Genomic DNA, 16,350 nt, shown 5'->3' with positions numbered 1-16,350 from the left:
AAACACAAGGTGATACCAAAAGGAAACAAAATGCTGGGTCAAAATGACCCGGGACGATGACAAAATGAGTCAGCAAAAGCCTCTTTGTTGACTCATTTGACATTCAGTTTCATGGTCCACATCCTTTGAGCTCAACATATAAAGCTGTGTATCGCAGGGGATTTCAGTGCATTTGACAGCTAATCACTCTTTTCATTTCATGCAACCTCCTCTTAATTTTTGTCATTACTGAGTTCCACAAACAATTTCATTTGTTTCAAGCAGTCTTTTTTGCTAAATTGTAAAATATCTTTTTCAAAACAAACTGAAAGTGTCAGTCATATGCATACATGTCTGAACCCAGTTACTGCCAAATGGTTATTTATTTATTATAAATTAGACCACAGGCTTTGAAACATGGTCTATCAGTGTTCATCAGAGGCCATGTGTCTATTTTGCTGACTCAGTTTTTGTGGTTAGACAACATCCTTTAAGACCCGCAGAAAACGCCGGCGTCACAGTGGCTTTCAATGCATCTGATCAAGATATAAGAAATGTTCTGCCTGAGAAATGTTTTTATCTCATGTGTCGTAAAACGGTGCAATTTTTTAAAAAAAAGGTCAGCGGTGTGCCATCATCTACAGTGAGTTTAAGCTGAAAACTCACACGCTCAGCAAGTTTACAGAGAAGCTGAAGAGAGTGAAGAGGATCATTGGAGCCTGTCTTCCCTCCCCACCTATAGCACCCGCTTCATCCGCAAAGCCACCATCATTGTGGAGGACCCCACACACCCCTCACACACACTCTTCACCCTGCTGCCTTCTGGAAAGAGGTATCCTCACTACAAGGGTACGGAACAGTTCCTTCCCCCAAGCCGTCAGACTCCTGAACACTCACACATGCACACCTTCATACATGTCACTACCAAGCACTTATCTTCAGTATCTCACACACACACAAACACACCTACAGACTGTAATATTTAAAGAAATTAGGTCACTGCTGAACTGTATATAACCATCATCCTTAACATTACATTAATTATCATTTCATCAAAGTGTTTATTGAAGCTGCTGGCATTATGTTATAAGTTATATTATAGGGGTTATCATAATCATATATTAACATGTTTATTACAGGTGCAGTTATAACTACTTTAAAATGATTGAGTTAATATATATATATCATAACTCAGAGCCTGAGTATATTGTTACAGTAAAATAGTAGCTGAGCAAAGGCCTGAATGTATTCAGCTTCTTGTGGTATTTGAGTTTGCTTAGTTACAGGTGACGAAAGGATGTCCAGTCCATGGGGACCTCAAAGGCCTGAGATCTTCACCATATTTGGATGGATGGGGAACTTCTGTGTCTGCAGTTATCTCTTAAAATACATGGATGTTCTGTACATGCAAATTATGTGCTTGTAAACGCAAGAAGGGGCGTTACAATACCCTGATGTTATAAAAGCAATCTAGAGTGTATTTTGGGTAGAGATGTACAACTGATGTTTTGCAGTTTACACCTCTCCACGCTGCGTGCATTCATTAAAATCAATTGTTTGACCGACCTCTTCTGGACCATCATTGTTTTACTCTCGTCCTCAATTTCGAACCCGTAACAAGACACAAAGTTACTTTTGCACAATACTCAGCATTTTGCACATTATCATTGCACTGCCTTGTCTTGTTTATTTTTGGAATTTTTTGCACATTGCACTTTACATAGTCCTGTGTTTGTCCGTTATATGTCATATGTAGCACAGAGGAACGCTGTCTCATTTGACTGTACCACTGTACATGGTTGAATGACAATAAAAGCCACTTGACTTGACTTGAGGAGATGGAGAAAAGCAGCAGAACAGCACAGAGAGGACTGAGAGGCTATGACACAAAGGCTTCATTACTCCGAGCTTTTCAACACAGTCCTCTTTGGTGATATCTGGTGGCCAAAAATATGAAGAGCAGCTTGAATCTACAATTTAAATAAACTGGTTTGTCATGATTGCCCACTCTACAGAGCTCGGTTTATTTAACATCATGTGACAGTTCTGTGTGATGTCACGCTGCCATTGTGGTGCTTTGAACATGTGATTTTTTTGTGGTAGAAATATTGTTATATCCAGTTAATTGTTAATAATTTCAATGAATTAACCTTCCTTGTTTAAACTTGTGCTATGATGTGTTCTCACTTTGCTTCTGACTTCTTGACATTTGTAAACATAATAGATGAAAATGCATCATATCTTGTAAAATGCTGCTGCTGTGAGGTCCCGCCTCTATGTGGTTATGTAACTGACCAGTGGACCGGTACATTTATATATATTTAACTACTGTGTCTAGTCTATTTTTTCTTTATGTTTTTGACTGGGGGGTAGAATTGCTTATAAACGGATAAAATATACACATAACACATGATGTTATTCTGTTTGTTTTTTTCTTTTTTATAGGCAGAACTTCCTCGCTGGCTCCGTGTTTTTCATGTCCCACACTGGTTTGTTATTTCTTGCACCAAAGCAAACCACAAATCCAACTATAGCTTCACTTCCTTATAACTCGCTGAATCAGACACCAAAGCAGACATACTGAATGAACTTCAGATGTCACTGATCACGTGACTCTGACCAGATGAACCAAGCCTCCACACAGGAGTGTCAATGTGTGTGTGGCTACAGGAGAATTGTTCACATGGACATCTAAGACTTTACTCCTCTGGACCACTTTTCTGTCACTAGAAACACCAAGTAAAAAAACAATAAGTGTCCTTATTTCAGGTTTCATGCATCAGTGAGTAAAATAGTAAATGGTAAATGGCCTGTATTTGTATAGCACTTTACTTAGTCCCTGTGGACCCCAAAACGCTTTACACTACATCCAGTCATTCACCCATTCACACACACATTCACACACTGGTGATGGCAAGCTACATTGTAGCCACAGCCGCCCTGGGGCGCACTGACAGAGGCGAGGCTGCCGGACACTGGCGCCACCGGGCCCTCTGCTTTTGATGGAGTAATGAAGCAAATCTTGTTGTGTCAGCTATTTTCACATCTTTGGGGGGAAAAAAACACTAAGCCAGTATATTGGTAACATTTTGAGTTTCCTGTGGACTGTGATCTTTCAAGGTAAAGCTCACAGTGTTCCTCTGATCACTGTGTCGAACACTGATTTCCAATTCTGAGAATCATGTGGACACTCATCTATGAATGCAGCCAGTTTCTTCTGTGATTTTCCAAACAAAGACGGTTTTGCCAACCTCAGATAAGTTCAAGTTCAAATTTATTTATATAGCACTTTTTAAAGACAACAAGTGTTGAAGAAAGTACTGTAAAATAAAATAGACAAAGCAAAAGACATAAAAGTATTTTAGAAGAGAATAAAATCATTAAAAGAATAATGGTAATAAAGTCATGATGAATCAAAAGCCAGAGAATAAAAATGGGACTTCAGACGGATTTTAAAAGTATCCAGTGTTGGGGAGGACCTGATATGCAAAGGCAGTGTATTCCACAGTTTGGGGGCAGTCACGGCAAATGCCCGGTCTCCTCTGTGTTTCAGTCTAGATCTAGGGACAACCAAAAGCATTTGAGAGAGATGAATGGATTCATCTGCTGTGCTTAGTGGAAGTAAGAAGTTCTCTGACACTATAAGGCAACAAGCTGAAAACTGTTTCATCACAGGTATAATTTCCTCTCTGTTGGCATTCCTGCTTACAAGCATCCACTGCCATTATAATGTACAAACATGAACAGTATATTGTTAGAACAATAAAGTTTTCATGTTATAATGTGATACACCTCTATTTCTCTTTTGCCTGGCTGGCAGCTCTATGCTTCCGTAACCTGATCCAACAAAACTGAAGAACAACATTTTAGTCCTTTTAATCTATTTATAAAGAAAGTCTGCCATATATCCATATATGTTCCTGACTTTCCAGTAATCAGATTACACACAATGCATTAATAAGAGGACATTTTATTTTTACAAACATTCTGATTACATAATGACCAACAAACTTTTTCCATTCACTCTGATTTTCCATATGGAAACTATGGCCTGCAGGCACATAGTGTCCAACAATAAAGTCAGAGTAAAAACTGTTCATAGTCAATAAAAGTCAATAAAAACATTACTGAAATAATTGTATCAAACTATATAGAAACACAGATCGCTCAAATGCATTGTTTTATTTTAAACAGACCAGGACGTACATGGAAAATAATGTAATAACATCATATAATTTTTTAACCCTCAATATCAGTAATTATTATGTGCATGTATTTTGACATTCACCAGTTTTATATCTAATTTTATGTTATCTTATTCTTTACAAAGTAAATTTAAAATACATTTTTCACAGCTATTTTTCTTCCTATTTAAATGAATATGACTTGCAAAGAACAGATCAGAAATTATTACAATTATGTTTTTAATCCTGCCATAAAATGTTTGTGGCTCATATAATACAAATCATACAATTAATATTTCAAATACATCATCTGTAAACTGTCCAGTATTTCCAGGTTTGAAGTGGAAATCATAAACAGACAATAATTTGGTGAATTACTTTGAATTACTTTTACTTTAAACGGAGAAGATAGAAAATTAATGTCCTTTGAGAGCACCGCCTGCTGGGCACAATACTAAAACACTCATAGTGTAAAAATATGGCTCTAATAATAAACACTAATGTTGGTGTCTTGCTGACACTGCTGCCTTTCCAGAGTCTAAAAATGACAGTTTCAGCAGTCTTCTTCTTCATTGCAGCGATTTTCCGTTTTGCTCCTTTGTTAAGTGAAAAAACAAAAGTGGTTCTCTCTCTATCACTCGCCCATTTTTATTTTATGTTCACTTTCAAACACTGGTATGAAACTCATGTGTTCTTCTAGTCTGTCTTACTGCTGCACTGTTTAAAGTCATCAGGCTATGATGCATCTTTTATGTTTTTGCTTATATTCATTAATTTCTTCTTCATGCTTTTTCTGCATTTCCTCCTTTTCTTTCTTCAGTCTTTCCTCTTTGTCACTGGAGACCTGGTGCAAATCAGCATAATTATGTTTCTGTTTCTCATGCTCCTGCTTCAGATCCCTTATCTCTTCATTATATTTCTCTATCAGAGATTCAAAGTCACTGGTGTATTTCTCTTTGAAGTCATTGAAGTCTTCAGCTTGATTTCTGGCCTCATCTTTATGTTTCTGCTTCATTTGTTTCATTTTTTCCTTGTAGTCTTTCTCTAATTCTTTTCTTTTTCTTTCCTCCTGTTTTATTCTGACACTGTAATCGTTTATTCTTCTGTGATAATCTTCTTTTTCCTTTTCATATTTTTCTGTCAGCTTTTTAATTTTCACTTCTTCTGCCTTTTGTCTCGGTTTACTTTCTTGACATCTTTTTTCCCACCATTCTTTCCTTTCCATCTCCCAGGCCTCTCTCTCTCTTCTCATTTCTTCTCTGTTTTGCTCCAGCTCTCTGATGAGCTCTTCTTTTGATTCAGATTCTATTTGCTTCTCCAAAGTTTCCAGTTTTTGTTTCCATTGTTGTCGTTGAGTTTCTTCCTGTTCTTTCCTCTTTCTGTTTTCATCTTCTCTGATTTTCTGTTCTCTCTCTCTCTCTTCTCGCTCCTGGTTAATGTGTTCCTCCATCTGTTTGAGTTTGTTCATGCTCTGCTCTTTCTCAGAGATCTGTTTTTCCATTTCTCTTTTTATTTTTTGCATTTCTTCTTCATGTTTCCTTTTAAGCACCCCCTTCTCTCTCTTCATGTCTTCATCCTTCTCTTTCAGTATCCTCTCCACTTTCTTCTGTATCGCTGCCTCAGCCTCTTGGAAGATCTCAGTGGTGTAGTATCTGCCGCCACTGTCTTTCAACATGGCTTCTATTTTGATCAGCAGGTCTGTCACTTGTCTACGGTTTTTTGGATCTTTGTTGTTGAAGACGTGGTATCTGCCTCCACAGTCATCAATCAGAGTTTTTACAAAATCAGAACAGTCTTCTTCTATGTAACTTTCAATGGATGTGTCTTCAAGCTCATCGCCTCTGGTGAAGGTAACAATGATGAAGTTTCCTGACTTCTTTCCAAAAATCTCTTTGATCTTTCTCACAGCTTCTTTTTCCTCCTCTGTAAATCGACCGATCTGCAGCACCAGTAAGAACACGTGAGGTCCAGGAGACAACATGCTGATACATTTCAGAAGCTCCTGTCGAACTTCATAACTGGACAGAGAGGTGTCAAACAAGCCAGGGGTGTCGACCACAACAACAGGACGTCCATCAATCTCTCCTGCTGCTTTCTGACATTCTCTGGTCACAGAAATCTGACTGACTCTGGATAAAAACACCTTTTTGCCCAAAATGGTGTTTGCAGTTGCACTTTTCCCATTGCCAGTTTTTCCAAGCAGCACCATCCTGATGGACTGTCCAGTTTGATTTGTATCATCAGGTCCTGCCTCACTCCTGCGTTTAACTTCCTGCAGTTCAGCTTTAAGTCTTGTTACCTTCTCCATTTGAGCTTTGGTGAACATGTCCTTTGTGAAGCATTTGGATCCTTCAGCTTTCATATTTTCCACGTCATGCAGAAGGTTCAAGATGGTTTGCTTTTCTTCGATGTTGAGAACAACATATCGTCCTCGATAAGTCTGACAGAGCTTCTGAATGTCTTTGTCTTGTCTTACAAAGTTAACAGCAGCTGGATCTGTAGGATCTGAGTGTACAGTGAACAGAATCATGGTGAAGTCATTGACTCGAGAGCTGAATGTGTTCTGGATGGTCTCTAACTCTCTCTTGTCTTCATCAGTGAGGGGAGCCACAGGTAGGACCAGGATGAAGGCATGGACACCCTCAGGATCACAGAGGGAGATACACCTGAGTGATTCCTCCATCACTGCCTCCTGAGGTTTTCCATACAAGGCAGGCAGCTCCACCAGGGAAACCCAACGTCCACACACCTCTCCCTGATGTTTAACACACTCTGATGAGTTGGAGACTGAATGAAGCTCAGTCTGACCTAAAATGGCCTTGGCTGCTGAAGTCTTCCCTGCTCCTCTCCTCCCACACAGAACCAGGTTAAAAGATGGTTTGATGAGTTCTGATTCTATTCTTCTGATCTTTTTTTGTGGTGTGATGTGTTCAGGCTGTGGTCTGATGGTCTCTTCGGTGACTGTGAGGAATTTTCCTTCGTTCTCATGTACAATGTTCTCAATCTTCTCCATTAACTGTCGATCATCATTTTCAAACATGTTGTAGTGTCTACCTTCACAATCTCTAAGTAGAGAATTAACTGAATGTCCCATCTTCTCCTCATCTGTGATGATGACCATTGAGTGTTTAAATGCATCTCCATTAAACACACTCAGGGTCAGATTCAGAGTTTTTCTGCTCTGCGTAGTGAAATCAGAAGGTTTCACCATCAGCAGCAGAACATTTGGTCCAGGAGGACAGAGACTCACACAGCTCTTCATCTCTTCTCTCACTGCTTTCAGAGACGGATTTAAGAAGTCGGGAGTTTTCACTACTGTTAAAGGTTTTCCTCTCCACTCTCCATGGAAAACTTGTCCGTCTGGAGAAAATCCTGAAAAATGGCAATTTTTCTTCACAATAAAGTTACAGAGTGCTGTCTTCTTTGCTGAGTTCCCTCCAAACAGCAAAATGCAGAGTCTACGTCCTGTAAAGGAGCAAAGATAGAAACAGGAAATTACTCTCAGACAGTCTGACTGATCCTAAAAGCCTTTTGGGGCTTTCTTCACCTTTTTCATCTTCAGTAAATGCTGCTTCATGTTTTTGGTGGATAGTTCCTTCTGAGCACTTTAGAAAGTGTCTTTATGTTAGAATATCTACAGATAGAGTTTGGGTTTTTAACTTACCAACAGACTGAGGATAATTCAGAGTAACAGGAGCTTCTTTTCTTTGTTCAGCGCTGGTGTGATGACAGATCACATGTGTTCCATTGTTCATTTCTACAATGCGTTCCATGTTTTCTAGTAACTCCTCAATGGTGAGGTTTTCACGCTGCCGTGACTTGTTATTACATCGTCTGATCATTTCCTGTATAGGTATAGGTGTTTGATACATGACACGATGTCGTAAACCTGGACGCCTCACTCTGGGTGGTGATATCAGAACCAGTGAATGATTAAAGGAATGATCACTGAAGAAGTTCAGGACTCTGCAGAGTCTCGTTTTTTGATGCTCAGTGAAGTCTTCAGGCTGTAGAATCAACAGGAACACATGAGGTCCAGGATCAGAGAGTCTCACACAGTTTTTCACATGTTCTTTTATTTTGTCCTCTGAGATGTTTGGATGAAGCAGATCTGGAGTGTTGATGAGAACTATTTCTTTCCCTTGAATGTGTCCACTGACTCTCACACATCGGTCCAGTTCTTCCTCAGGGTTGAACTTGTTCTCTCCCAGTATAAAGTTCCCCACTGAACTCCTCTCAGACCAGCTGTTCCCCAGCAGGACAGCTCTGAGCTCAGACACTGAAATGACAGCAAACACAAACACTGAACAAAGAATCTTTCAAAGTTAATACAAACAGCAACAACATATCATAGGTTTTTAATAATCTAATTTGAATGATTTTCCACCTTTAACCACTAAGTTGTAAATACTGAAAAATGCACAAAAATTGTCATTTTGTTAAAATGTGTTATTTTTTCTAGTATTTATGGATCATTACTGAACCATAAATATATATCCACATGTGAGAATACAACATAAATTTTGAGAGCTGAAAAATGTCATGGTCCCTGTGTCTCCCCGGCCAGCCCAGTGTGGCCACATGTGTTTGTTGTTTTGCTCGCCTTGCTCTCTCTCTCTCTTGTCTGTCTGCCTGGGCGGAGCTCAGATTGGGCTCCTGCCCTTGGGATACGCACCTGCAGCTGATCACTGGTGATTTGCAGTTTGATCTCTGACTCTTCTCAAGGCGGGGGCTCTGAGCTACTCGTTGCTGGAATATTGAGTAACTCTCGTTAGTATTGCCTAGCTTCATTGTGATTCTGTTGTTCCCGTGCTTGCCTTGGATTAATCTTCGTCTCTGTAAATAGGTTACAGAGGGGATGACAATGTCATTGCGTCTGTCTTTGTCAAAGGAGTTTGCAAAGAAAAGCGTCTGGACTTCTTTGAGTTGCTTGAAGACGTTTCACCTCTCATCCGAGAAGCTTCTTCAGTTCTAAGGTCAAATGGCCGAGAGTCCCAGATTTAAACCCAGTGGGAGTATCCCCCCAAAGAGGGACAAAGGACCCCCTGATGATCCTCTAATCACATGAGCCAAGGTGTGAAAGCGGGTGTGGGACCTAATCAGCCAGGGTTTCAGGTGAGCTCATTGTGAAACCTGGCCCCACCTTGTCATGTGAATTCCTGAGGTCAGATGGCCCAGGATGTGAGTGGGCATTAAGGCGTCTGGGGAGGGAACTCAAAACTGGTCTCTTTGGTTTGAAAGAGGAGTGAAAGAGGCCATCTATGTCCACTGTGAGCGACCATCTTTGAACAGAGGCGGTGGTTTACGACATCAACTGTCTGCCACCTATAATCCAGTTTTGAGTTCCCTCCCCAGACGCCTTAATGCCCACTCACATCCTGGGCCATCTGACCTCAGGAATTCACATGACAAGGTGGGGCCAGGTTTCACAATGAGCTCACCTGAAACCCTGGCTGATTGTGACCCACACCCACTTTCACACCTTGGCTCAGGTGATTAGGTAGAGGATCATCAGGGGGTCCTTTGTCCCTCTTTGGGGGTGGGGGGGGACTCCCACTGGGTTTAAATCTGGGACTCTCCACCATTTGACCCTTAGAACTGAAGAAGCTTCTCGGATGAGAGGTGAAACGTCTTCAAGCAACTTAAACAAGTACAGAGGCTTTTCTTTCCAAGCTCCTTAGACTACGATGACCTGAGAACCTACACACACCCGCACATGTTTTGTTTTCAAACTCCATTGCAGTTTATTTCACACCTTAAACATTTAGTAAACAATTAGACTGCAATAAATTACAGGTAGCAATAACTACTAACTCTTTTAAGCATCGCCCTTACCTGCACGGGTATTTTTGAAAACGCAGCTTTTTCTATGCGTTTGGACCTTTCGTCCACACGTAAACGGCATTTTTGACTATCTTCAGTTTTTACACGCTTACACACACACACAGTTACTGTCCCTCCATTTCGAAAGGCAGAGGCATCATGGTGTAATTATTTTACATGTAGTTGTTTTTTTTCCTGTGTAATAATATTTAACATTGCTAACAAGAATTGTTTTTCAAAAATATTCCTCTCTGAGCAAAATGGGTTCATAAACAACTGTGGGATACTGTTTGTCTGTGGTTTGGACAGGGGGAACAATTAGTGGCAGGATCAGCCTGATATTATTTGTATCCCACAGTAACTTTACTGTATAAAGAGCTAACATCTCTGCCAGCCGGACCTCACCCAGCAGTTCGTGGTGGAGGTGGATGCATCAGAGTGGGGGCCGTGCTTTCTCAACGGTTCGAGGGTAAGCTCCACCCCTGTACCTTTTTCTCTTGTCGTCTCTCCTCAGCCGAGAAGAATTATGACATTGGAGATCGCAAACTGCTGGCTATAAAACTTGCTGTGGAGGAGTGGAGAGACTGGCTGGAGGGGCGCACAGCAGTTTATCGTATGGACTGATCATAAAAACCTAGAGTACATCCGCTCGGCGAAGCGACTCAACTCACGGCAGGCCAGGTGGGCTTTGTTTTTCACCCGCTTTAATTTCACTATCACTTACAGGCCAGGCTCCCAAAACGTTAAACCAGATGCTCTGCCCCGGCAATTCGCCTTAGTCGGATAGGAATCCGACCCTGGATTTGTTCTGCCGGCTTCCTGTATTATCGGAGCCTTTATGTGGGAGAGTGAAGAGCTCATCCGGGAGGCACAAGAGACCGATCCTGATCCCGGAGCAGGCCCCCCCGATCGACTCTTTGTTCTGGTGGCTGTCCGATTCAGAGTGCTCCAGTGGGTTCACACAGCCCGTTTCTCCTGCCATCCAGGAGTTAACCACACTGCTGCGTTCCTGCAAAGGTATTTCTGGTGGCCCACCATCAAAGACTCACGGGAGTATGTAACTGCCTGCATCACTTGTGCTCAATACAAGCACTCCAGTCAACACCCGTCTGGACATCTGCAGCCACTCACCACACATGGCCGACCTTGGTCCCACATTTTCTGGATTTCGTCCCCGCCGCCCTCTGGCTCGTGGATGGCCAGCTGGTGATTAATCCTCGTCTCTGTAAATAGGTTTCTCTGGATCTGCCCGCATTGTGACCCCTGGACCCCGTGAGTGAGAGTGGAGCTGCTTGTTTGGAGATTGTGTGGACGAGGAGCGGAGCCAGTACGAAGGCGTGTGTTTTTCCCCAACCTGTTGACCCCCGGAACCCTGGGCTATCCCCCCCCCTCCCCCCTTCACGTGTATATAGCGCACCAGTGTGGTTAATAAAGAACTGTTTGAACCGTGTTCTCTCAGTCTGCGCCCGAGTCCGATCCACCGCTGTGACAATAAATAAATGTAACCTCTGTTAAAAGCTCAGTTTTAAATCCACAGTGTCATAATCTGAAGACCTATTTTTTTTTCTTTGTTCAGCACAGTTTTCTTTCCTACAATCTCTTTTGAAAATTGCACCAACTTCATGTCTGTGGCATAGAGCTACATAAACAAGCACTGGTATCCTGAATGTTTGATCTGTTAACATGAAGTTAAGGAGACATTTTAAATGCTGTAACCTCTCCCAGATATGACCTCAAGGGTTTACATAAAATAGTTTTCTTCACTTTTCTATACATTAAATGATCTTTAAATGTAAAGAGAGAAAGCAGAATCCGTGCACTAAGGGGTTTTCATGATTCCAAACAGGCTTCACACTTCCTGCTATATTTTGTCTTCACCTGCTCCTGTCTCATGTCTTCCACCTTAAATTGCCCAGTTAAAGTTTGCATTAAACATAATCTTTTCTTTAAAAACTCACTGTGGGGTGGCACAAAATCGAAGCTCTTCCTGCGACGTCTGGGAAAAGTGTCTTGTGGTCCTGCAAAGATAAAGAAATAACTCTTCTTTTATTATTATTAGTAGTAGTTTATGCACTGAGACATGTGTTATCCTGCAATGACTACATCAGATGGAACAATGCACTTTAAATGTCAACAGCTGTATGAACAGATCACATTAGTTCTGGGAAACTGTCGTGACTTTTAATTTTCAGAAAATACATTCTGACAAATGTTATTGGTTAAACACATTGTTAAAGCATGTTACATGCAACACAGCATGCAGCCTGGTTCAGCAAAGACACTCAGATTAGACCTGCTGTACCATATTCACCTGTAGTTACCTCGTTTAGCCTCCAAGCAGACAAATTTCAAATTTCACCAACAAGGAGAAACCAAGAAACAATTAAATTACTGTCAGAAAGTGCTTGTAGAGGGAGGTAACTCACAGGTCCTGCATGTAAGTGTGACAAAGTAAGACTCACCAAATGCTGCTGCCATGCTGTCACTGAGCTGCAGAACTCACTGTGGAGTTGAAAAGAAAAAAAGAACAATGTTCTAAATATTCACAACAAAGTGAACAAAATCTTCTGTCTTCAGAAGCGTGACTGCATTTAAAATGTTGCAGAACAGAGCATGCTCATGAGAACACGTCCCGAGGTGTCCCATGAGAACGAAAAGGTAACCGTCCGTGTCCCTATGATACGTGTGGATGGAATCCAATAGAATGATGCTCCCGGTGGTGACACGTGTATTACAGCCTTAACCCTAATTATAACCAGAATCGCTAACCTTAACCACAACCGTAATCGTGTTAGATAGTGTTTTCCAAAGCGATTCATGATGAGAAAGTAAAATAAATGTACATGTGTAGATTCAGTACAAACCGTTCTCATGTTTCCTCCTGTTTCCGAACCCGTAACATAGGAAAGTGTTGGGTGGCCGAAAGCAACATACAGACGATTTGTCACATAGTGTAGTATGTTACGCTTTGGGAGTGAGAACATGTTGGGCAGAGAGTACATTTCAGACTGTTGTTCACTTTTAAGGTTTCAGTGCTGGTTTGATCGTAGATCACAAGTTTACGGTGCATTTAATGCTTCCTAGTAAATCTTGAATGACAAAGTTATTAAGTTTCAGTAAATCTTCTCATCCTTTCCTTTGGGGAAATAATTTAACACCATCCTGAAAGTTTGCCTCCCTCTGCCATCTCTGGTCACATGGTTCAGATTTTATTTATGCAGATCAAAACCATTATTACTGCAAAGTGTGACTGAGTGTGGTTAGATGTGTCTCTGGGGAAATTTCAATCCAGCAAGGTGAATAATTAAACCATCACAGTAATATCTGTACCTGTCTGCCAGATAAGTTGTTGATTGAGTAACATGGGTGTGTCAGCAATCACTCTGGAGTTTGATAAAGATTCAATCAAACTCTGTAATCACTCATCTGCCAGCTTTCCTGGTGTTCAGGCTGCTGGTCTGTTCTTTATGTCTGTGTAAGTTCTCAGTCATCCAGTTCATGGTAGTCTAAGGAGCTTGGAAAGGAGGTGACTGAGTTTTTCATGCTCATTACACAAGTCTATTCTTTACATCACTTCTACTTTTCCATGTTTTCAGATTTAATTCTGTCATCTTAACGCTAATCCAATAATTTTCTTGCTCACCTTCTGCAAACCAGTCAGATTCTGTTCTGTGTGCTTTAAATATCTGTTCTTTCAGTCTTTCAGTCTGCCTTTCAAACTCATTTATGCAGCACGCTTCCTCCCAGTCTCCGCTTCACCTTTGTCATTCGGAGAGCTGCCTTTGTCTTTGCATCCAGCACCACCAGCATCTAGACTCTGGGTCCTGTCCTCATTCCAATTATTGCGAACCATCTGCTATGATGGATCATGGAAGCCTATTCCACCTCAGCATTTAGTCAGGTTCTAGAGAGTCTTTAATGTTCTTCAGGTGTGTTGCAGCAGGGACACAAAAGTTTCAGGACACAGGCCCTCGAGGACTGGTGTTTGAGACCCCTGCCAAAGACCGGAAAACCACCCCCACCCCCCCTCCTTTGTGGGGTTTTGGAGTCTCAGGGTGTTTGTGTGTATTACTTCTTATTTTATTTTGATATTTGTGCCATGTTCAGTTTCCCACACATAGGGAAAGATTAAACCTTTCATTATACTTTTATTTTGTATTCAAATTTTGACATTTAAACCATCTAAGTGTGATAGTCCGAGTGAGCTGCTGGTAGTTTTCCCCTGAGCTCCAGGTTCTCCTGTGTCCGTCCCTGGGCGGAGCTGTCATCTCCTCACCTGCCCAACTCACCTGGAGTTAATCCAGCGCAATCTACTGAGAATATTTAAGACCAGCGTCTTCATTGCTTGTTTGTCACTTTACCCACATTGGTAAATGGCTCTCATGCTACATGCTTCTAGTCTGTCTATGTACTCACCTTCTTTTTCTTGTGCTACAGCTCTCTGGTCACAGCAGCTGTTTCACGCTCTGACTCCTGGGAAGGATTTCAGTATGGCACCTGCCTGCCCTCTTTCCACTGTTTTGCACTGGATCCCTTTTAACTCGGGTCAGCCCAGCATCACTCTCTTCAGCTCCTTCAGCTGCTCCTCAAAGTGTCGCCAACTCTGCCTGCAACATGAGCCATATTCCTCTTTCAAATACATTCACGCCTGGAGAAGGTTCATACCCACGCTAATCATCCACTCCTCTGTCCACAGTTACAGCTTTAGATCTCCACACCACGAGTCGTGTTCAAACAACAAGCCCCGAATCCCTCAGCAAGTTTATTCCTTTGCTTAAACTTGTAAATAAAGTTTGTGAAAATTGCTCTGCTGTCTCCACTGTCACATATTGGGCTCCTTTGACACTAAGCTTCTGAGCTCTGAGTTGTTTTGCAGTGTGTACAGACACATTTGTGTTCACCTGTCCTGATAAAACACCTGGTCGCTGTGTCATCAAATACATGCTTAACTGCATCTGCATGCACATCCAACAGCAATGTCGAGTACCCCTGACCATCACTGCTGAGGTCATAAATAAAACCTCCAGATTTGCATATGCGAGAACTTTGAGAGGTCAGGTTACTCTCTAATATTTGCTCCCACCAAGCTTAGAGGCTTTACTTGATGAGTTTGTGTCTGTTTAAATTAAACAAGGTAACAAGAAGTCTGTGTTTATCTGTATACAGTGAATGTTATCTACTCTGTGGTCAATGTTCACTTTTTTCAAATGTTATCATTTTCTTGCATGCTGTTACTCATCAACCAACAGGACATGATACACATCACATTTACTTTATATCAAACTGCAGGTCAAAGGTTGGCTTTATTAATATGAATGTGAGTTAATGATTTAAAAAGGGCCCTTTCTGATTATTCTCTGCTTTCAGTTTTATGTTCCAGATAATCTATGAACCTTTTTAAAGATTAATACAAAAGTTTCAGATGTTGGTGCAAAAGAGGTCACAAAAATAAAAATACTTAAATACATAAAAAGAAAAATACATCAGGTTATGATGGAATAAGCACACGGTCTCATTCAAGTTGGGTTTTTTTGTTTTTTTACTACAGACTAACAGGAGGTCCATCATTAGAACAACTAACAGACACTTGTTCATTGTAGTCATACAGGTCACAGTGAGTATTACGTTACTGTTACTCAGATATATCGTATGCATTACTCTGATGTCCCCAAACTGATGAAAAGAATGAAAGTATCCATAACTGTGATGGCCATGAAAGCAAACGTTCTGAAAACCAAATGTTATTTTGACGGGCTCCTGGTTATTAAAATGAATAGAAGCTGCACTAATACACACAGATCTACATTTACAAAGTTAATATTCTTACAGTTAAATATTATACTTTTATTATTCAATTTTTATTGCTATTAACATTATGGCTGCAATTAAATTCATCGTCCCTGGTCCCTGGACTTTAGACTCTCCACTCTTGAACAAAAATGCGCTGCCTGGCTGGATTAAACGTGTTACTTTATTCAAATCTGAACAAATTTAAAACAGACGAGCTTTTTGACAGGAAATTCAAAAAATCATTTCACTGGATTTTTGTCTTTGAGATCAAACGTTACAAACAGAACCACAGGGATCCTGCAATCTGTGCATGAATTGATTTTAGTTCTTATTATTGATCAGATCATCCTGCAGAGCTTACCTGAGCTGTGTGTCTGTGACATCACTGTGCTGGCAACAGAATTCATACTGACTCTTCAGATCTTTAAGCTAAAAACAGTCGACACTGATATTCCACACGTTTCATGCGACTCCTCTTCAAAGTGAAAACTCACCTGTAACAAAGTCTTCTCAGCAGAGTGGGCGGGACTCTCACTGCTGACATCACTGAGACACCTGAACACCTGAGTCGATG

The 16,350-nt window shown here is 41.0% G+C and overlaps 1 protein-coding gene across 1 annotated transcript; it reads right to left on the bottom strand.

Annotated features, from left to right (window-relative positions):
- Positions 1–4,893: 4,893 nt before the first annotated feature.
- On the bottom strand, positions 4,894–10,968 carry LOC134638482 (uncharacterized). The gene is made up of 5 exons (XM_063489128.1): positions 10,783–10,968; positions 8,879–8,999; positions 8,324–8,442; positions 7,828–8,008; positions 4,894–7,535 (listed from the first exon to the last, which is right to left on the bottom strand). Exons 1-5 carry the CDS (start codon positions 10,966–10,968, stop codon positions 4,894–4,896), a joined length of 3,249 nt encoding a protein of 1,082 aa, XP_063345198.1.
- Between the last annotated feature and the right edge of the window lie 5,382 nt (positions 10,969–16,350).

The sequence above is a fragment of the Pelmatolapia mariae genome, linkage group LG12 (genome assembly GCF_036321145.2).
Source record: "Pelmatolapia mariae isolate MD_Pm_ZW linkage group LG12, Pm_UMD_F_2, whole genome shotgun sequence".
Classification (NCBI taxonomy): Eukaryota; Metazoa; Chordata; class Actinopteri; order Cichliformes; family Cichlidae; genus Pelmatolapia; species Pelmatolapia mariae.
Note: the sequence above shows the minus strand (reverse complement) of the source record. Positions and strands in the feature narration are given on the sequence as shown.